Here is a 22,283-nt window from a genome sequence, read left to right on the forward strand (position 1 = left end):
AGTATTTACATATTGGTATGAGAGCGGGCAGTGCGCTCCTGCGCGCGCGAGATTAAATAGGCACGTTGGGTCCCTTCCCCTTCACCCTTTTTCTCCGGCTGACGTCAGGAGGCACCAATCACGGAGGTCATGGCACTGATAGGAGCGCCACCACGCAAAACACACGCGCACACGCACGAGACCCCTCCTCTCCTGGGCAGGTGAGCGCCAGGTTGCTCCCGCCGTGGCAATTCGCCGTGGTCAGAGCACTCCTTTGTCCTGGCGATGTTGCACTACCACGAAGACGCTTTGCATCCCTCGGTGGAAATATTCTTCGAGTGGCTTATTGAAGACAACACGCAACAAGAGGGCATGACAATGAGGCGCGGGCACGCCGCCGAGGCTTGTTGTGCAGGGCTCCCAGCATTGCTTTTGTTAGCACCGCCGCTGGCCGGTTGGCGCTTTGAGAAGCCACGAGGTCGCTGAAAAGCGCATAGTTCAAGTAGGCGCAAAGTTCGCCACTGTGAATACGCCGGTTCGTGGCAAGTCGATGACTGAGAGTCAAAGGCAGGTTTTCGGGGAATCAGCGTCGCAACAGAACCCCCCCCCCCCAGAGCCATTGAGACACCCCCCCTTGATTCGATGCCTGGGGAAACCCCTGGAACCCTCTTAAGCTCCATTTGGCACCAAGACTGCCAGAACAGAGGCCCTCGCTAAGCATGTAGCGAATCAGAAAATGGGAAATGAGGGGCTCCGTGAAATAAGACAGAAAATAAGGGTTGGCATTCAAGAAAACCTCGGAAAGCAAAGGGGAGAATGCGGTAGGTCATAGAAACAGATAAAGAATTTTTTGAGACAGAAAGAAAGTGGTGAAAAAATGCCCGCCGGTTGGGATCCGAACCCACGACCTCTAGAATACCGGTCTGGTGTGATGACCACTACGCTACCGGCGGGGCTGTTTCCCCACCACTTTCTCAGGTATTCATATGAAAGTATTTTTTGTTATAACTGTATCTGCGCATAGATCATACATTAGTGAGGGCTCAATGCACCGTACGTGCTGATTCCGGCTTCTATGCTTGCGGACTCATCTTACTTGATCGCTTGCTGGCTTGCGAGGTCAGATGCCTCGAGCATTTCATGTATTAATTACACTGCACGGATTTCTGAAGGAATGTTCAGTTGCCATTTTTTTTATCCCCTCGAGTTCGGTAATCATTCCTGTACCAGGTTTTCCCGTGCGGTGCCATGTTAATACATAGGTGTTCAAATATGCAGGTGCGAATTGTTAGTTGTGGCTTCGAAGTGAATATTTATGTGTTCGGAATAGTTTCTCGGCTATAAATTATAATAATGGCACGCGAAGTAACCAGCAGCAGCTGGTCACGCTGCAATGATGTTAACCGACCATTCTTTTTCACTGACGAACTTCGCTCGCGAATGCGAGAATTATCAAATCCACATGTTGGGGTCTTAAAAGTTTTTTTGCATTTCATGCACACTGTACGGGAAAAACATTACCAGTAGCTTCAAGATAGGTTTCAGTGCACAATGCCGTCACTATCACGTCATGAGCCGCTGTCTCTGGTATGCAGCACCAAGGAGTCAAACCGGTCACACGCAGGAGCATCAAACAGAAAAGCAAAAAACGAACCCTTCAGTTCGGAGTTCCATATTTTTTTCAATGGGACAACGGTGATTGCAGGTTCGTCGGCCTTTTTGTGCTAGACACGCGGCTAGCTGCCTCAAGAAACGGCTTCGCGATTAGGAAACCGAAACTACTTATCCAGTAGAGGCTAACAGCTTCTCTGTAAAAATCTGCAGAAATTCAGAGAAACAGTCAGTTGTCTACTGATGCGTAGCATTCTTATGCCGCTTAAGAGTGTGAACTTTTAAATGCAGAGCATTACAGTAACTCACAATGTCACCCGCGTTGACGTCCGTAGTCGTAGTCCGCACCCCTCCCCCTACACTATATATAAAAAAAATACTATCCGGCGCCTGGTTTCGATCCCTCGACCCTGCGGGCGGAACGCAATGTACATGGTGCTCTACCCACTGCGCCACAAAGCCGACACAAAATGGGAGGCTACGAACGCGCCTTATATCCTTTACTCATTCAAACTACGTCAAGAAGCTGCTGATACAAAGCATTCACTACCACCAACTCCCCAAATTAGGATACTAAGCGAAAAAAAGTGGCAGTGCAATGCCGGCGCGTGCGGGTGGAAAAGCAAGCACAAAAAAAAAAACAGAACTCCCGCTGGCGTAGTTTCAGGCAGGGGGCGCGCGAGCACTGCAAAGGCGGGAAATTTGAATTCATTGGGTGGCAGCAGTGAGTGGATAACGGCGCTACAGCCCATTATGGCGAATCACTGCTATGCACTTCCGACAGCTTTCACATTAGGTGGAACGGCTTTAATTTTTTACAGCCAAACGTTTTGTTTTTTCTAAATTCTTTCCGACCAGTTATCTCCATTTACGTATTAATTATAACAATTACATGTGTTACTTCCGCCAAATCTGCATTTTTGTATAAATTAAGGGCGTTACACAGTTCGCCATTTCCACTATTTTTCATTTTTCTCTTTTTTGATTTGGTTTTTCAAAGTTCTGTTCGGCCATGTATCTCCATTTATGCTACAAATACAATTAAAGCTGGACCATCCGCTAATTCAGCATTTTTGTGGAAATGCAGGGCGTTACATGGTTCGCACTTTTCGCTTTCAAGATATTTTTTTTTGTTTTTTTTTTCGAAATTCTGTTCAACCTATTGCGTTCATTTACACTATTATAACGACCAAAGGTAAAACATCCGCGAAATTCGCAATGCAGGGTTCACCATTTTGTTATAGTGAACTAGTATTCTAGTTCACTGTAATTTTGTGGCGTCACACAGGTCGTCATTTTCACTATTTCTCATATTTTTTTCTAATTTTTTTTCCCAATTCTGTTCGACCAATTATCCCCGCTTACGCTAGTAAAACGATTAAATATGAAACTACCGCGAAATATGCATTTTTGTGGAAATGCAGGTTGTTACACGGTCCGCCATTTTCGCTATTTGTTAATTTTTCCTATTTTCAGGTTTTTCAAAATTGTATTCGACCAATTATCTCCATTTACGCTATTATAACTATTAAAGGCGGAACTTCCACAAAATATGCTTTATTGTCGAAATTCAGGGCTTACACGGTCCTGGCTGAGGGAGTACTCGGCAAAGAATGCTGCACATAAAAATGTTGCCAGTTGCTCCCGGGAAGCTTTTGAGGCATATATAGTCTTCATTCTGAGAATAACATGCTGGCACGAGAGAAGGCTGAAAGTTGGCATTCGCAAATCTTCATCGACAAGAAATATGAATAGGAAGAATGTAGTTTTTAAAACCTGCAGATATAGAGGGTGTTTTACGTGACATAAAGTAACGATGAAAACGAGAAACATTTAATGTTTCTGCAAAATTTTTTGTCAGAGTAAACATCTCACCCTATTTTTAGACTTTGTGTGAACTGAAGAATTAGAGCAAGCTGATTAACTTATTGATTACCTTAATTTGATGATAAGTGATTTTCAACTTAATAATTAACTGATTAAGAGAACGCATCCGATCGAGCAGTTTCCATTAAAATTTTGTAAGCCTAGAAGATGCTTCAGGTTGTCTGAACGAAACGCGCATATTCGAACCACTCGCTTTGTACATCGCCGTGTCGCCTACCGAGCGCGCAGCCCCGCAGGCGACCGGAAGTCTCTCTCTCTCTCTCTCTCTCTCTCTCTCTCTCTCTCTCTCTCTCTCTCTCTCTCTCTCTCTCTCTCTCTCTCTCTCTCTCTCTCTCTCTCTCGCGCTCTCCATTTTTCAACATCTACTTCGTGCGCCGCAAATTCTCTCCCGCTCACGGAAATTTCGTTCGCTAAAAGTTCATTCTTTTAAATTTTACTATATCCTTAAATAACAAAAATACAGCCACGAAAATGTGCAAAAAAAACAATGGTGGTTACTTACTTTGGTGCTATAAAATTTACAACTTTAACCAATTCGGCCCGAGTTACATTTAAAGACCCCCATATGTTGAAAGCTTCAGATTTACCCACAGAAATTCTCAGCGTATCTTTTTCAACCGTGGACTGTTGCAGAAGCCGCATCAGACGGGAGCATATCCGTCAGAAAACGCGGTTTGTTCACCGCTTTCTGGAAGGCAATGTAATCAGAGAAGGAGTTTCATTTGTTCGCTGTTGTGTCCAACAAAAATCAAAGACACTTACACGTGTGGCCTCACTGGCCAATTACCTGGAACATGTATGTGCGCATTGTGGCTGGGTACGTACGTTGACGGCGCAGCCAATGAAAATTGGTGCCGTGCTTCTGACAGTAATTCTAATCGCCAATCCGCTTGAATATGTATGTAGAAAATGTAGACGTCGCCGCCAAATGACAATTTGTGAAATGTCCGTCAGTTTCTGACGACCGCTGTCATCGCCATTGGCCGATCCACCGGAGTGGTACGTTGTTAGGCCTATATCCAGTCTCAACGTTAGCTAACCTTAACGTGGAGCCTAACAACATGTCAAAGAACGTCTAACTCGTTGCACGTCAAGCTGCGACATCCGTTAGCGACGTTAGATTTTAAAACGTGGCATCACATAGGCCTAACTCCTGGCCGTCCCATATCTAATATGACTACATGGACCTTTTTTCCAGTACCAGTCCTCCTTGCGGCCGCCACGGCGAACTAAAAATGGCAGTAATGGCACGCCCCCCAGAAAGTCTGGCTTTCGGAGAACTCGTGCCAAAATATCCTGGTCCTGCAGTACCTCCTGCCCCCACCCGTCACCCGTACCTTTCATGTGAATGTCACGGTAGCAGGTGCACGTTCCAGTGACTAACCTACAGTGGTCGAAGCGCCCTTATTCTTTACTTTTTTTTTTCATTTTTGTTACTCCCTCACTGGCAGGCATGTGCTCGCAGCGTGGGCAGCCTCAAACGCCGTTGCCCCTTTCCTTAGACGGCTTTTTTTGTGTGCACGTACGAACCAACCACGAGCTGCTGAAGGGGAAAAATAAAAACGTGCAGCTATCGACAGCATATAGCCGCTCCCAAAGCAGAAAGCTGAGGGGCGCCCTTTTGTTTATTTTGCCGGGAGCGCCTGCCAAGAATGGCGTATCGGCAGCCCACGCATGCTCAGATCGCTACTGGAAAAAGGTCCATTAGGTCGGAACATACCCGCGTTCGGCGCCACAGGACGTGTCGCAGCGTAAGGGGGCGTTAGGCCAGCACATACTGCCGTTCGGATAAGAATTCGTGGTAGGTGTGTTGACATATCCGTCAACTAAACTTTTTGTACCATCGTAGTGACGCCAACGACGCCGACACCAGATTTTTTTTTCAGGCGGGCCATGTATCGCATTCATTAGATCTGCGTGCGCAGATTAATCTTACCTCTGTTCCACTTGAAGTCGTGTCTTATGAAGGCAGCCTTTCTGCACTCCAGCGTGGCAATCGGTTTAACTGGGACTATTGTTCAATAGTCCGGCTGAGTCCGGCACCCGTGTTTCTGCTTCACAGTGAAGCGCAATAAGTGCATTATTCCGCCATAATGTACAGTGAGATTTGTTAAGCATGCCCATCAATTTTGTACGAAGTGTCGATCTTTCAGGCACACGGAAGAAAATATTATGTACACGCGACGTTCTGCATAGTCAGTAAGCTTTTACCGCGTTTAATTTGAATTTTTGCGGGGAAATTTCATTGGGAAACTTGTAAGAACAATATAAAGACTTTTTCCCCTCTATTCTGCCATTTAATTTTTGTGACCCCCAAGTTAAGGGCGAGACAGATGAGCGGAAAAGGACGTGTCTGCGCACGCATCTGCCGCTCAGGGAACCGGTTTGGCTGTCGGAAGACCGCCGGACCATCCGCTACGGCGCGCGTCCAACCTGCCACATACTTTGCCGCGTCGCGTCGAAAACAGGATCGGTCAGACACATAGGCGTCTACTGCTTTAGGCAGAAAATGTTGCCTAGCTATGACTTGAAACCTCGTAGAACCAACGCACACAAAGCAATCTCTTACCTTCGCGGTGCTACAGTTCTGCAAGAATACCTTGTAGATAACTAACAAAGTCTTCAGTATTCAATCCCTGAAGTACAATGATGTCCAGAGAAGCTTCAGCACACGCCACGCCACGTCTCGGAAGCGAAGAATGAGCAGACTCGAACAGCGTTTACAGTCGAACACAACAGTGTGGTTTCCTTTTATTGCTCCGTTGCGTCGATTGTCAGTTTGGCGGGCCGAGCTTGCAAGGGCTTGGTTCCTGTTTGACATTTCAGTTTGTTTTTTTTTTCCTTTCTCTAAACGCTTACCCCTATAGTACAACAAAGCATCTCACTGCGCAGGGAATGGAGCCAGAAATGTTACCCCCGCTTGCAACGCCTTGTTACGACGGGCCATGGCTCTCTGCTTAGTAATGGTGACTATGTCCCGGTGATGGACCGCATTTCAGTACCCAGAAAACTATGCTGCCGTCCCATGCCCAACGTTTTCGTTTTTTGCATTCATCGGGGCTTTCGCTGCGGACACAGTGGGGATGTCGCCAAGGGCATGTCCTGGTACATGAACTTTTTGGAGCCCAATTTCAACACGGCCTGTACAATCTTCCTTCACTTATACTAACCACTAATACTAGCAAAACTAACCGGGCTAAATAAACAATGTTCTTGTAAAATGTTTCCTCGTTTCCATTACCAAGATATGTATTTAAGATCCTGGCTGTCCGGGACAGTGTTTCTTGGGGAAACATCGTACACTTAAGCCTTTCACAAATATATTGCAGAGATGGCGTTTCCAGTGTGTGTAATCGCAAAAACAGCGGCTTCAATTAAGCGGCAAATGGTAACCGCCGTCTCTTTGACGGAGGACATCAACCGCGTCGAGCACACGTGGTTCCCTCGATCTCCCTAAACGAAAACAAGACGGGAGGCGGAAGGAACAGAGCGTTAGCTGACGTCCCGCGCCGTACGTCTCAACGCCTCAGTGCCTTAAGTTCCAGTAAGGAAAGATGCATGAAACTACTTTAGTTGGTTTATATTTGCGGGTAGAAAAAAAGAAAAAGAAGCCTGCACGCACGCCTTTCCACTGAGAGTTCTTAGCTCTTCATTTCGCTCATATAATTGATCTAGGTGCGCCATGCTTGAAGGTTTGCACCTGGCACAGTTCCAGCTTTGCTGATCTGTAAAATCTTTCTATCTGCAAAGGGCTCACGCATTATTAAGTCACTATAAAAAATAGACATTTCTAAGCAACTCACGGGACCATCGGCGATGGCGGCCCCAAAGAGCCACCGAGAACATGCCCTTTGGCACACCCCGAATGGCGCACCCTTGGTTAACTACACTCTGCTTTTTGCCTATGTAAGTGTCCATGACCTAGAAGATGAAGGCCTTGATCTCGTCGTAGAGGACGAGCACCAACGCGCCTCCGGTGCCACGAAGAACGTTGGAGAATGCTCCCTTGAAGAAGGCGGCGGCGCCCTCCGTCTTGTAGATCTTGCCCCAGCAGTGGGGCGTGCTCTTGTACTGGCGCTCCTCGGCGGCCCGGCCGCTCTGCATCATCATTCTCCTCCGGACCGTGTCGAAGGGGTACGAGATGATGCCGGCCACCGTGGTGACCGTCTGGGCGATCATCCAGGAGATGACCAGCGGCGTGTTCTTGGGGTCTGGCAGCATTCCCTTGGCTGTGTCGAAGAAGCCGAAGTAGGCAGCCCGGTAGATGATGATGCCCTGCGATGGTGCGGATCGGCCCCAATGTTATTCTCTCTCTCTATGCATACATGGAGAAAGTTTAACTTCACAGAAACGATGCTAAATCGTTTATTTTGCCATTGAATGCTTACGTGCTCTAAAATGAAGTCTTAGATTCGCTGCAACGAGTTTTAAGGAGACCCCGCAACACTGCCGATAAATGCTTTCACTGTTTCCTTCGTATCTGGAAGCATTGCGAAAGGTACATGTCGCCAGTACACAGCGGCGCTGCGTGATTTTGTGGTCGAGCAGATACGCCTTAAAGTTTCTACTTTGCTTGTATTACAGTTTTCTTTAGTGTGTTTGTTGTTGCAACTGAAAGCAAGGTGGCCGCGATATATTCCGCGATATATACTAGGAATAGCCGCGATATATTCCTAGTGACGTCACTCGAGGGAGCAAACAATGCTCAGACAGGCAAAGGGAAAAAACCTTTTGGGCAATTTTATACGTTATCTGATGGCCATAAAGCAGTAATTTTTATCTGAGGTCCTTTGTGACCTCCTATTCTAGGTACTGAAGCTGCTTGTTTACTACGTCTCGAAAGCAATTCGGATTTAGGAACAAAAGTTGTAAGAAGTGTTGCAGGTTCCCGGTATTAATCGTAGTATTGGTATAGTGAACTAGAATAAAGTATTCTAGTTCACTATAGTATTGGTGTTGCGGTAGGGATAGTAGCCATTGTAGCGTAAGGAGCAATAGTCGCTGAAGCAAACTATAAATGATGGTTGTAGTGACCATAGTAACAACAGTATAAAGCGACAGTAATGCTAAGGTAGCAGCGGTACGAGTAGTATTGTTATGGTAGCAATGGCAACAGCGATCACCCGTCATGCTTGCAGGAAGTACTAGTGGTGGTGGTGGTTGTCGCATCAATATCACTAATACTAGTGAAAAGCATCGGCAATTGCACTGACTCTTGCGCAGCCTTCTGTGACAACTGCAGTGTCGCGAGAGGGGCAGCTTACCTGGACGGAGACGCCGAATCCTCTGTACAACCCGACCAGACCGTCAGACTTGAAGATCTTGGTGAGGCAGTTGCCAAGACCGCTGAACTCCCGCTGTCCGGCGCCCTTGCCGGTGTCTGCGGCCAGACGGGTTCGGGCGAAGTCGAGAGGGTACACAAAACAGAGGGAGGTGGCGCCGGCCGCGCCTCCGGAGGCCAGGTTGCCGGCGAAGTAGCGCCAGAACTGGGTCTTCTTGTCCACACCGCCGAGGAAGATCTGCTTGTACTTGTCCTTGAAGGCGAAGTTGAGGGCCTGGGTGGGGAAGTACCGGATCACGTTGGCCAGGTTGCCGCGCCAGAAGCTGAGGAAGCCCTGCTCCTTGGGGATGCGCACGAAGCAGTCGATCATGCCTGCAAGGACGAGAACGCGACACGTCACACTAAGCCTTCAAGGAACTCCTCACTGGGAACTGGCGGATAATGCGCAATGTGCTGCTCTGCGATACACAGGGCACCTTTAAAGCCGGCTTCACAACTGCACACCGATGAATTGCTGGGAGGACACTTTTCCAGGAGCCATATGGTGAGTCCGATACAGAACATGGGCAGCCCTATGGCTTTTTTAATGTGATTTCGCAAGACCCCATGAATCCCTATGAAGTGATTTACACCAAGCCTCTTTAATGTCGTCCTCACTGCTATGCACATGCGCTTTTCCAGGACAACACTTTTTACAAGGAAAACTTGAGACGCCCGATGTGAAAGTATCATGGCCCGATGGCCTTTTCTTTTAAATACCTCTAAAGGCCCCATGCATCTTCATATAGCGCTACACACACCTAGCCCCTCTAAATTTGGCTTCATGGCTATACACAGATGCGGTGCATGAAAGCCATTTTTCTTTCAGTGCAGTATCAGGAGCTTGATATCGATGTACGAAGGTCTTGACCCCTCTTATTAGATACGTCAAAAGACCCAATGCAACCTTATGGAGTCGGCCTCACCACTTTACATGAAGGCACTGCTGGGAAGACGTCTTTTGGAGGCGATTTGGTAGGCCCTATAAGAAAATGTGACGGTCGTAGAACCTTATACGAAATACCTCCATAAAGACCAATGTATCCCTATAGCCTGTATTCAATAGCGAGGCACGCATGCAGGCAACCATGTGAGTGCGCCGTCACTGGTTACGTCGGGCTGCGCGCGATGGCGGCACTTGTCCGTGCTAAGCGCGTGATATGAGTTGGACCTTGGAGCATGGGTTGGACATTCCAAGATCTAGCCCGCCGAACGCAAAGTAATGTCTCGACTCCAATTTGAGTGCGATTAATAACAACTCTGTTGACACCACCGTTGAGAATCGGGTTGAAACGGAGCAGACGACGCACGCCGCTGTTATATTTTTCTTCGGCGTGCGGCCGCAGTGGCACAAGCCGCGCCATGCCCGTGGCGCTTCGGCCATGTCCGTGGCCATTTCAGTGTTGCCAAACGAAGAAAATGACAGCTAAACTTTTCAATGAATATCACCTATAGAGAGAGCGCAGCACGCCGATCCCCTGTAAAGTTGGCTACGGTGCCTTACAGGAATGCATTGCTGAGAAGACATTTTAGGCGCAACACAATGTGAAAACGTGGAGGCCCAAGGTATTTTATTAATAACAACTTCGTATGCAACGAAACCTTGCAGGCAGTCTACATGTTGGTAACCTGAAGTCAAAGTCGCTGGAAATTAAAAATAATGTTCGGGGTTTCAGTCAGCCGTATGCATGTGAGACACCCGAGGCGAGTCGCTGTCTCCCATGTCGCGCACGTCATCATCGGGTAACATTGGGCAAGTTCAACCCGCCTCGTACCACCCCTGGCGTCGACTTGGTATCAACGCCAAGTTCAGGTGCCTCCAATCCTGCGTTTGGGGAAAATCCCCAGCGTCCACTCTCATGAGGTCACTCTGAATACGCCTCTGTTCAGATTTGTTAAATAATAAGGATGCGGGTTCGCTTCTCGGCCGCGGCGGCCGCTTTTCTGATGGGAGCGAAAAGAAAAAAACGCCCGTGTGTAAGAGATTTCGGCGCACTTTAAAGATCCTCAGGTGGTCAAAATTAATCCGGAGCCCTCCACTACTGTCCGCCTCATCGCCTGCGTTGCGTCGGCGCGTTAAATCAATCAATCAATCAATACAGCAAATAATAGCAAGTGCGTAAGTAACGGTTGTGCTCAGATTAGGCAGCGAGGGACGTGTCCTTGAAATTATGGGCACTGGGCCTTAGTACTGGAATCATTGAGTCTCGCGGGAGAAAACTTGCAACTGATTTGGTGTATAACCGTTTACTGTTGTGTACGTGGATTACGTTTCCACGGCGATATGCAGTGTGTAAAAGTACACCGCTGACGATGGTTATAAGTGTTGGTTTGCGGATCAGGAGGGGTTGGGAAGACCAAACGGGTGACGCTTTCTCCGAATCCGTGCAGTGCAAGGAAATGACGGCGCAGGATGGTCTGGTCGCATGCACTGGCGGACAAATTATTAAAACAGACGGATTTGGACAATACAACTCAATCCACACCCCGCAGAAAGCTCCTAAAATGTTAACAAGAAAGTTCATACACTTTTGCATATATCGCGCTTTTTTTTTTTTTTTTCAAGATCTGCCTGCGGTTAATATTTCGGGAGCCGCGATTTTTTTAAATTTATTTTGCTTTTATTGCACGGGAATACGATAATTCTTGTACAAAGAAGGCGCTTATACTTCCTCTCATTTGCTTTTGAATAGTTTTTTTTTTTACATTTCTTCATCTGAATGAGTGCAACAGGAATGTGGTACTTGGCTGGGCGTCACAAGCTTGCCGCTGAGTGTCCTAAAGCAGCAGCTCGCGTCTTCCTGTAATATATGCTTTAACTTGCGACACTTCATAAAGTTATTGGTCTGAAGGTTTTCGTCTAAGCGTTGTGGCCTGTCGGTGTTTGTGTAACCTGTGTTTCCTTGGCAGGGCGCCCACCTGTTCTTCAAACCAAAAAAAAAAAACAGGCAGGGGGAGGGAAGGGGAGAAAATGTTACAGAAAAGGCAATTTGACATTAAATCTAAGGTGGTGGAGGAATGAGGTAAAAGAAAGGGGGACGAAGTAACTTCTGTTCGCCAATACAGATGTCACACAATCGCACTGACAGCCGTCAGAGATTGGTCCTAGACTCCTAGCTGCTAGGTTTTTATCCACCGTTCTCGTCACCTTACGAAGTTACGGGAAACCACATCCAATGGTTTCCAACATTATGCGAACGAACGACGCCCACCGCCTGCACCGCCTATAGTTAAAATAGACCGATATAAAAGTGGGGAAGCCGACCCGGTGCCCCAAAATGGTGCCTCGGTCGGCGGGTCACCTTGCGCTCTTGAAGAACACCGCGCCCTCGAACGCCGGTGCTGCCATCTGCTGCGACCAGCCGTAAAAACAAAGGAAACCCTCCGCGCATAAAGCGCCGCCGCGGCCCGCTACGATTCGCAGACGACAGCACTTGCGTCACCGATGTCGTCACATAATGCGTCACCCATGGAGGAGTATTCTTTCCTCCATGGCGTCACCGAAATTTGCTTTCGCCGCTTGCCAATAACGCCTGCAAACTCTGACGTGGAGAAGAGCATATTCAATGGCTGAAATGAAAGGGATCGTCTGCGTCTGGTGTGGTGAGGGTGCGTCGTCTGGAATGGTGGTCTATGGTGGTCGTCTGCAAGCTTCGGAGAAATCCCGTGTGTTCGCCGTCTGCTCCCTCTCGGAAATTTCAGTAGCTGGCTCTTGCGGCCAGTGGTTTTCCCAGCGCCGCTCGCATTCGCATGTCTCTACTGCCGCCGTTCATGTGCGCAAACCAGTTCGCCCATTTATATCTGCGCTCCGCAGGAACGGTCAACGCATTGTAAACGGATACGACGACGGCGTGAGGTGACCAACCGATCGTAGAAATGTGGTTGCGACATATTTCCTTACCAGCAAGAAAGCGTACGTTCTGGAAACCGTAACGTACGTAAGAGGGCCACAAATTGTATTTGAATCATGTAGTGAATCACGCGTTGCCGCAGCGTCGAAGATACCGCTGAGATATCAGCTCAAAATAAACTTCGGTGCGACAGCAATGCCAAATAATACATTTCCCGTGCTATTGTGATGCTTGCCTCATCTTAAATTGTTTAGAAACTTAGGCTTCAGATCGTCCTTAACCACCTGCCTCCTGCGTCTTCTCCACATAGTCGATTGTTGCACTTTACTGCACTGCCGTTTGGCAACCTTTGATGGTCTTCCCCCTGTTCGCGCGTAATGTTTTTTTGGTTCTCCCATGCTGGATAGCGAAAGCTGGGAGATTATTCCCGGGAATGAGTGCAAATCTTTATAGAAACTTTTCCGCTCGACACTTCATTTTACAGCACCTCCGATGCCATTGTTATTTTTTTCTAACCCGACTTGTTGTATGCCTTTGTTATACTGTTAATACTGTTAAGTAACACTTGATGTCTATTTGTCTCTCTTTCATAGATCTGAGGAAGGTAATTGTGAACATCCTCCTAAATTCAAATCAAAATAGATTTTGACAGCTAAAAAAAAGGTTATGTGATCCCAAATTCGAACGCGGGACTTGATGTTTTCTACAGAGTATACACGCAGCTGTAGAACCAGTGTATGTCGAGAAAAATAGGCGTAGTAGATTTTCCCTTGCTTTCCTATAAAAAAATCATTTGGTTTGGTTTAAACGTGATGAACAAGGCTGGTGGCTTCATAGAAATAGCAGTTTAAACCACCAATTGAGAAAACGAGCAGAAATTAATCGAAAGGATGAAAAAAAGTGTGTGTGTGCTGGGGTGGGGGGGGGGACATTTTGAAAATTGCTTGAATACAACTTATGCTCAGAAATGCCCGTACTGCCTTTCACACAGTCGGTGCAACAGCGCTGCGGCGAAGGCGAAACCGCAACGTGCGTGAACCGCAGCCATGATGCCGGCGGTCCGAGGCCACGGGGCCGCATATACGTCTTCAACAATTCAAGCCGCGGACTAAATACCAGCACTTTCTCTGTATATCCGCATTTCACCCAAGTGGCGCAAGTCCTTTCAGGAGGTAGCGGTCGTGCACGTCACCGTTAACCCGTCGCTTTGGTTATTTAGCACGTCATTAAAAACTTTAGGCGTCGCTTTGCACGAGCACTATCACATGTATGTATGTATGTATGTATGTATGTATGTATGTATGTATGTATGTATGTATGTATGTATGTATGTATGTATGTATGTATGTATGTATGTTTAACCACATTAATATAATAGCACACAATAGTGCAAGACGAAGCCCTTTCCCATAGCCGGCACACACGGCGGTGATCCGGCAGCTAGCGGCGACCGGTTGTGAGTAGTAGTGCCGGGGGAAGCAGCAGCGCCGTACACGTTGTTTTTCCCAGAGGTCACAAAACATATGTGGGGAGCTCGCTCGCACGCGACGTCATCGCGACACGTCACGACGAAGAGACACCGCAGGCAGCGCCTCCATGCAGCAAAGCCGGCGCGTTCCGTCAGCATCAAGTCCGGCACCGCTCTGGTCCTTTCTGATTCCCATTGGTAGACGGAAAAGTGGGAGTAAGAAGGAAAAGTTAGCTCAAGCAAGGGCTGGGAGATGTGAAGAGTCGGGAGGGGAGATTGAGGGGCCTACCGTAGCCTCGGTGGCGTCGCCAGCAACGCCGTGGTTGCGAAAGTGTGCCGCTAGCGAACGCGGATCACGTGCGCTCGCACGTGCTGCGATGCGAAGCGGAAAAACTATGCAGGCGACCGTCCTCGCCTGGTGCAAGCAGCCGAGGGCCTTCTCTGAGGACGGCTGGGATGCGCCGGAGAAGGGGCGTTACAGCGACAACGTACAGTCGCGTACATTGAAAGCGATGCGATCGTTTAATAGCTCCCTATATATAGCTTGGCGTGTTTACGTCTCACTAAAACCTGTGAGCGAAACGCTTAATTGGAGCCGGCGAAAGCGTTTGGCACGAGGTAATGGTGCGCAACAAGTTTACTTAAATGGTGGATGGGATATTTGTCACGGCATTGATGCACAATGTTTTATTTTCTTCGAATGAATGAACAAACAAAAATACCGATGCTAAATCCTGCTCACATGATTGGACAACGAAGTTGTTAAAATATCAGTGAAAATGGTTTCACAGAATGAATGACAAATTAGCTTCGAACTGGTATTTGAGAATGCTTTTTTAACGATCGTATCGACCGACATGCAGTTCGAACGAGTGCACGCAAGAAGAAAAAAACACGATTGTTTCCAATTTGCCGTTGAACATTACTCATCAGTTAATTAAAATAATTAAACTTCGCAGGAATTCCGCTGTATCCTAGCAGACAAACGTCGGTCTATTCGGTGAACGGGGGCTTTCTGCTGCGGCTGGAATGGCTCGGGAACGGAGGCTTCGCGTTACTTGTATTAAAATAGAGACTTGCAGTTACTCATGACACCTGCTGAGATAAAACTCCCCAAGGTCATGTAGGCGCTCGAGCAGTCCAGCGTCGTATAATTTGTTTCGGGATTATTTAGATAAAGCACAAATTACAGCCGTTTTCTGTAACAAGATATATACTCCTCGCGTAGAAGCCGATCGACGTATTCACTTCAGACGGGAATTCCGAACTGCTTACAATTCAGCGCCAAACTAACTAAGCACGACACATATACATTAAAATCAGAGTAATGATGGGATCGTCTTAGCGATCGATTGCACTCTGTTTGCTTTTTCTTCATTTCATTATATCGACATTCGTTTGAGATCAACCGGGCATTCTCAAGGAAGTCCCCTCTGCCGCAAAGGATTACCTGGTGACGGATCCCGACTAGTAGAAATCCCCAGAAGTGGAAATACAAATACAACACAGCTAAACACTAAAATGAAACTGAACATTTGAGAAACGGGAAGCACCCTCCGCGGTGGTTCTGTGGCTATGGCGTTGTGCTGCTGAGCCCGAGGTCGCGGGTTCGACTCCCGGCCGCGGCGGCCGCTTTTCCGATGCAGGCGATAAGAAAAGACGCCCGTGTGTACGAGATTTTGGCGCGCGTTAAAAATCAGACCCCCAGGTGGTCAAAATTAATCCGGAGCCCTCCACTACGGCGTGCCTCATCGAGAAACGGGAAGCCGGCTATTCCGATGCCGCCGCATTGCTTCTTGATGAGATTGAAAGAACGAAGAGAGCAAAAGAGACCCCTCTCAACTCGCTATGAAATCTAAACGCATCACTGGTTCATTGCAGTCCCCCGAGGAAAACCCTGGACAGCCAGGACTGTTCAAGAACACGCTTGCTGAAGATGACCACGGAGATGACGGAGACTCAAGATTGTATGTCGGCTACATGTGTACGCGGGGAGTGTAAACAAATTTCAAAGAATTGTAATATTTGGGAAAGAAATAACATGGTGTAGACTTCTAATCTCCGGGATTGTTATACGCAGATCTCATAAAGCGTACCTGGTGAGGACGTGGGGATGAGAGGGACAAAGCGATTGGAGGAAAAATTTTTGAGACCGGCGGCGAAGACCAGACGTTGAACGCCTTAGACTGATGTAGACTGCCGTGGTACAAAAATATCGATCGTCTTCAAATAGCGAGTTAGCGTACTTCTTACTTAGTTACCCGGCGGAAATTTTTCACGGCATCAGTCTTGTCGCAGTGGACACGGATAGCTTAAGTGTCCCAGAAATTTTTCTTCACAGCTCGTTTTACACCGGCTTCCCCGTAACGTGTGCAGGCACCGGAATTTATGGGGGGAGCCGTAGCGCCACGTCATAGGTTTTAAAATTTCAAATCCTAATATCTGAGGCAATATGTGAGAAATAATCTCGCCGAAGTTGTGATGAAAGCGTGCTATGATTTGTTTGACGATACATAAATTAGAACGCGTCTCACAGCCGTTCTCCGATGGGCTATACTCTTCTCATTAATGGTATAAACCGATGTATTTCAAGGGGTGCACGAAAGATAATTCAGAAAATCTTTTACGACCTCCCTTTTGAACTCAGAAAGTCTTGAAGCTATGCCCGCTTACGGAACCGCATTGGAGGCCTTATGTGGTGCAGTTTGTTCTAATAATGTATGTATTGAGACGCAAGTTCCAGTCATTTTACGGGGCCACACTCCTATACAATCACCGACGTCAAAATCTCCGCCGTTTAACGCCAATAAGTGAAGAACTTTGATAAAGCGTATAAGTGTTCGAAGAAGCAATCTTATCGTTGCGTAACGTCCTCGTATTTGACACGCAGCGTATGCAAAAGTAAACGCTTCCATGACGTCAAAATGAAGACGTCATCATCTCCATCGCGCAGCGCACGATAACGTCTCAAGGAGATCCGTAGAATGCGTGAAAAATGGCACACACGCAACACAAAGAAAACAAATCGATACAATTCTGGGAGAGATTAAAGCGCCGTCACACAACGTAAGGAGACCGCCAGCCACGCCTCATCCTATGAATGCGTCGCCCATATATGAAGGCCAGGACGTTCGTTTATCTAGGGCTGCTTATCTGAAAGAACTTGGCTACCAGGCGTGCAAGCAGGTCCACAGAAAAAAAAAACAAAAGAAAACAGCTCGAGCTGCACTGGCCATTCGGAGTCAACGACTGCGGTCAGATAAGAAGACATCAGCGGTGTCTAAGGCGAGGACGAGCCTCTTTTCGGAGCGATAAGCGGGTGACCAGATCATGCGTGCGTCAAGAACAGGGGGAAAATTCCTGCCAGCTCTGCGGAGTTTTCATTCGGAGGAAGACTGGCCGAGCGTTTTATTAGTAGTACCGTTACGAGCGTAGTAACGGCCGTATTTACTAAATTCTTACGAACTTTACCACCCCCCAGAACGGTGGAACCGTTACTATAGTTCATCTCAGAAGCTAGCTGCAGCACTGTGGAGGCTACATTGTTGTCCCCTTCAGGGCGCCTAACTCACCGCGAAGGAAGCGACAAAAGGCGCCGGGGCCGTGCGGTGCCACTTGCCGAGAGGGGAGAAGGGAGTGTCCTTTCAGGACCCCCTTCACGGCGGATTAGGCGCCCTCAGTGGGCGCACTATTGATAACAATGTAGCCTCCACAGTGCTGCAGCTAGCTTGTGATATGAACTATAGTATGGACCGTGCACTTAGTAACTACTACTTGTTTGATACTAACATTCGCTGATAGTAACAAAGTTTAAAGGTTTCAAAGGTTTATTCAATCCACAAACAAAATTTTAATGGATTATTGAGCATGATAACTACACCACTCTTGCCACTCTAAATCACGATTAGAAAGTTTTTGCAAATCCACATGCTGACTTCTATATGCTTAAATTAAAATTCATAATTGTAAAAATATCGCTAAAATATTCGATTTTTGCGACAAGCCAACTGACTCTATCAGAGGACTTTCCGCTGCTTGCTATAAAAGCAAGAAGAGCAGATGTATTTGTGAGGTAACAAAGTTATACTCGCTCTCCAAGTGCATTCCGTTTCTCGAAAACCGGCATGTCATATGCCTTGGAAATTTTAATTGTGTATTAAACCAGGATGACAGGATAGGGCCCTCACATAGGGTAGATTACCAAGGACGGGATTTAAACAAGTTAATACTTCATTTTAATTTAATTGACGCACACGTACTTCTTCACGGAACAACGGTGCAGTACACATGGCAACACGGAAGGACGAAAAGTAGACTAGACAGAGTCTACGTTAGCTCGGTTCTGGCAGACATTGTCACAGAGTGCGAAATAGTGGAAGCTGCAGCATCGCTTCCGCAAATCTCGGACCACAGCCCTGTGGGAATTAAAATAGCTAGCAAAGGAAACCCAAGCAATAATCAAGCCTGGCAGCTGGACACTCGCATACTATATGACAGGACATGCAAAGCCAGCCTAAGAAACAGAATAGCAGCGTCAATCGAAGGGAGGCAAGTTAACGACTGGGACTCGTTGAAAGTGGAATGGAAGACCCTCTGCATTGACGAGAGAAAAAAGCTCAGACACAGGCAGTCAGATGAGCTAACAAATATCTTAAAACGAATAAGAATAATAGAACGAGGCAACCCTGCAACACTGCTAATGCAAACCTACCTTAAAGATTTAAAACTGAGACACTCCAGATTAAGCAGGCTTTACTCCACCACTGCCGATGTTCATAGAGCTAGACAATCTCCCAGTGCCAACCCTGAAGTCTTGAGGTACGAACGAAACAGGCAGCTGAAAGCAGAAGCAAACAGGTCAAACCAAGCAAATCTCACACCAGGGGACATTGACAGGTTCATTTCCTACTTTCAGGAAATGACCTCTAGAGAGACAACCAGAGACATCGATAGCATTACCTCTAGCCCCTACTTAGCAAGTCTTCCACAATTACCGGATGAGGACTTTGTACGCTTAGTCGCTCCGGTTACATTAAAAGAATTAACAGAGTCAATGAAGCAGCTCCACAGAGGCAAGGCGCCAGGAGTGGATGGATTGCCAGTCGAGTTTTACAGCACATTTTGGGACCTCCTTGGACCCTTCCTATGCGCAGTACTAAATAATGTTCTCACAACGTACACAGTACCCCGCAGTTTTAAACGAGGTAGGATTATCCTAATACCAAAAAATTCCGGGGCTTGGAACGAACCTACAAGCTGGCGCCCCATCACGTTACTGAGGACGGATTACAAATTACTCGCATCAGTGCTAACAAGACGACTACAACTTACTTTGCCGGAAGTGATAACATCGTGGCAAGCCTGCTCAGTTACAGACAGGAACTGTCAAACCTTAAACATGTTAAACAGAGACATAATAGAGTACACCAAAACAAGACAGGCTAGAGGCTGGCTCATCTCTTTAGATCAAGCACAGGCGTTTGACAGAGTAGAACATAACTACATCTTCGCAACTTTAACAGCCTTCGGATATCCACAACAGTTTATTTGTTACAAGAGAAAAATAAAAATTCCTTTGTTATTCCGTTTGGACTGTATTAAGCAGGATGTTCGGGCTCACACTTCGAATTATCACTCGTTCAAATGATGTGTTGGTCAACTTTCTGATGCGCGCTGGTGCTTTTGATGAGGAGAAATCGTGGTGCTGCGTGTATTCGAGCCCGGCCGCAACGGGCAATGTTCCCGCTGCTGTGGCGCGTTCGGTCGATTCTGATAAGTCATTTGGAGCATGAGTTGGCAGCTTTAGGGAAAGAAGCAGTTATCTTCGTGATGTTCTTTTCCCCGGGGCTTCTCCTCCAAGCCGCAGTAGCGCTGATGATCTGACCCCGGGTATCCCCAACCGACAAACTCAGCTTCCGATGCAAAAACTGTACATTTATTTACAGTTGGGCGGGCGGCTCGGAAACAGTACTCGGGCGGAGCCCGAAGACGACGGGCCGAGCTCTCCTGCGCCCGGACCGCGTCTCTCCGTCTTCATTTTCCATTCCTCTTGCCGCTGAGGGCCGAGGAAGGGGTAAAAGCCAGTCATCTTCGTCCTGTGGCGGTTAAGACATCCGGTGCGAGCAGGCGCGGCCTTCCTCGGAATGTGCGGCGTTTCAAGGCGCCGTGCGACACGTGCGTTTCATTTCTACGCCGCTCGTACCAGGGCCCGCGCCAGTTGGTGCGTCGAAGCGCCCGACAGAAGCCTTCCTTTTGCGTTGGTCTACGCGCTTCATAGTGGTCAGGAGCAACATCCTGGGCGTTTCTATAGTGCCGTACTGAGTTAAGTATAGTTTATGAGCTGTTCCTTTGAACACTGGTGAACTTTGTGTGACTTGATTCGTAGTGGCTTATTGACCACGCCAAAAATTTTGTGCAGGGTGTAGAATGACCATGTTACGTGAAAACTGATTGGATAATTTTCTGTTCTTATAGTGCAGCGCTGTTATCACTAGTCGCTGCGCCCTGATATGTGAGTTATAATAAATTCTCTTTACCCGTTGGTTGTCTACTATGACATGTGCGCGTTAAATTTGTCTATCGTGCTGCGTGCTCATCCAATCCACATTGTCACGCGTAGCTTTTTACTGGGTTATGCATTGCCAATTATTAAAAACACCAAATACCTAGTTGGCTGTGACAGTTAGTAAATCGTTAATGTTCTGTTAGCAAGTGCCACGACATTTTTTTAAGAGTGTACCATGCGTTGGGGGAGTGGGGTTCAGGGGATAAAGTAGGGGGAAGGCGCGCACTCTAGTCCCGTTTTAGGCGTCACAGTCGTTCATGTAAACTCGCATCGTTCAGGAAACGTATAGAAGGGCTTTCGTCGCCTTCTGCGAAGTCGATGGTAGGGACCGGTGACCTAAGATGATCTTTACTGTATATGGTCAATTGTGAAATAGGCTGAGGTCGGTAGCAAGCATGCTTCTCTCCGAAGAATATTTGGGGCAGCGACACAGCGCATCGGAGCTCTATAAGGTTTTCTTTTTTTTCTTTTTTTGAATAGAGGATTGTGAATGAAACTTAGCGCAACATGTACCACATGCAACATCCTGTAATAAAACAACTCGTTACAGGATGCCGGAAGTTTAACGCATACTTTCGGATCAGTATTTGAATGCGGTGAGGGACCAGGATGAATTTTTTCTCGGAGAGTTTTTAGGCACGAGAAACAAGGGCGAAACGCGGTGCTCCATACCCTCTGTAAACCGGGACCCGGGAGGAAAAGAGTATTTGGCTAAAGCCTAGAGGCAACAAGAAACACATCTCAACATGTTTTCTGCGCCAGCAAATACATTCGAAACTTATGGCTCCCATAAACCATTACTTTGGTTTGGGATATTAAAAGAGCTGACAGAACCTTGTTTCCGTCCCCAGCTATCATTTCCTCTGGAAGCGAATTCTTTTCACGCCCACAACATTGGGCACTCTGTGAAGCTTAAGGATACGTAATTAAATTATCTGTATTCCGTGACATCCCAAAGTAGTTCTAATAAACTCCGAGCACTGTTTTTTTTTTTTTTGTTTTTTTCTTGTGGCTGCTGGCCGCTGGCGGAGCGCTCAGTCCTCGGTCGGCCGGTCTCCGGCATCGATTGGGTTTAACGCGCCGACGCAACGCGAGTGATGAGGCGTGCCATAGTGGATGAACGTGCGCCGAAATCTCGTACACACGGGCGATTTTGCTTTTCGCCTCCACCAGAAAAGCGGCTGCCACGGCCGGGAATTGAACCCGCGACCTTGTGCTCAGCACCACAAAACCTTAGCCACTGAGCCACCGTGGCGGGTCTATCTCCGGCATTGCTAAACGTGCTAAAAGCGCTCGGTCTTCGCGCATGAAGAAAAGAGAAATTACTTTGAAAATCTCGCTATCTCAGCTTTCCTTCAGCGCTCGGTGAGCATGGATGGTGAATGCACCAGATTCGTTCGAAACTCTCCCCCGACGACGTAGTAACGCTATTGCGTTTCACATCTTAAGAGATGAACCTAGATGCCCTCTGCAACTTATGCCTTAAACTACATAGTCTAAGGCTACAAGTGAGAACATCACAAAAAAAAGGCCTGCTTTGTACTTTGGAACATTGAACGCCATTCAAAAAACCTGATGCAAAAGATGTGAGAAGCTTTGTTG

General features: G+C 47.4%; 1 protein-coding gene across 1 annotated transcript; it reads right to left on the reverse strand.

The window, feature by feature from the left end:
- Positions 1-6,196: 6,196 nt before the first annotated feature.
- Positions 6,197-9,138, reverse strand: LOC144175075 (ADP,ATP carrier protein). The gene is made up of 2 exons (XM_077704124.1): positions 8,742-9,138; positions 6,197-7,752 (listed from the first exon to the last, which is right to left on the reverse strand). The coding sequence occupies exons 1-2, from the start codon at positions 9,126-9,128 to the stop codon at positions 7,399-7,401; spliced, it is 741 nt and encodes a 246-aa protein (XP_077560250.1). The 5' UTR covers positions 9,129-9,138; the 3' UTR covers positions 6,197-7,398.
- Positions 9,139-22,283: the final 13,145 nt, after the last annotated feature.

The sequence above is a fragment of the Haemaphysalis longicornis genome, unplaced genomic scaffold (assembly GCF_048455015.1).
Source record: "Haemaphysalis longicornis isolate Haplotype H1 unplaced genomic scaffold, Haemaphysalis longicornis Haplotype H1 scaffold_3, whole genome shotgun sequence".
Classification (NCBI taxonomy): Eukaryota; Metazoa; Arthropoda; class Arachnida; order Ixodida; family Ixodidae; genus Haemaphysalis; species Haemaphysalis longicornis.

What these genes read in the sequence shown, in the direction of transcription:
- LOC144175075 (XM_077704124.1), bottom strand. Translation starts at nt 9,128, where the DNA reads ATGATCGACTGCTTCGTGCGCATCCCCAAGGAGCAGGGCTTCCTCAGC. An exon ending in GATTCGGCGTCTCCGTCCAG is followed by an intron (nt 7,753 to 8,741) that starts GTAAGCTGCCCC and finishes GCACCATCGCAG; the next exon opens with GGCATCATCATCTACCGGGC.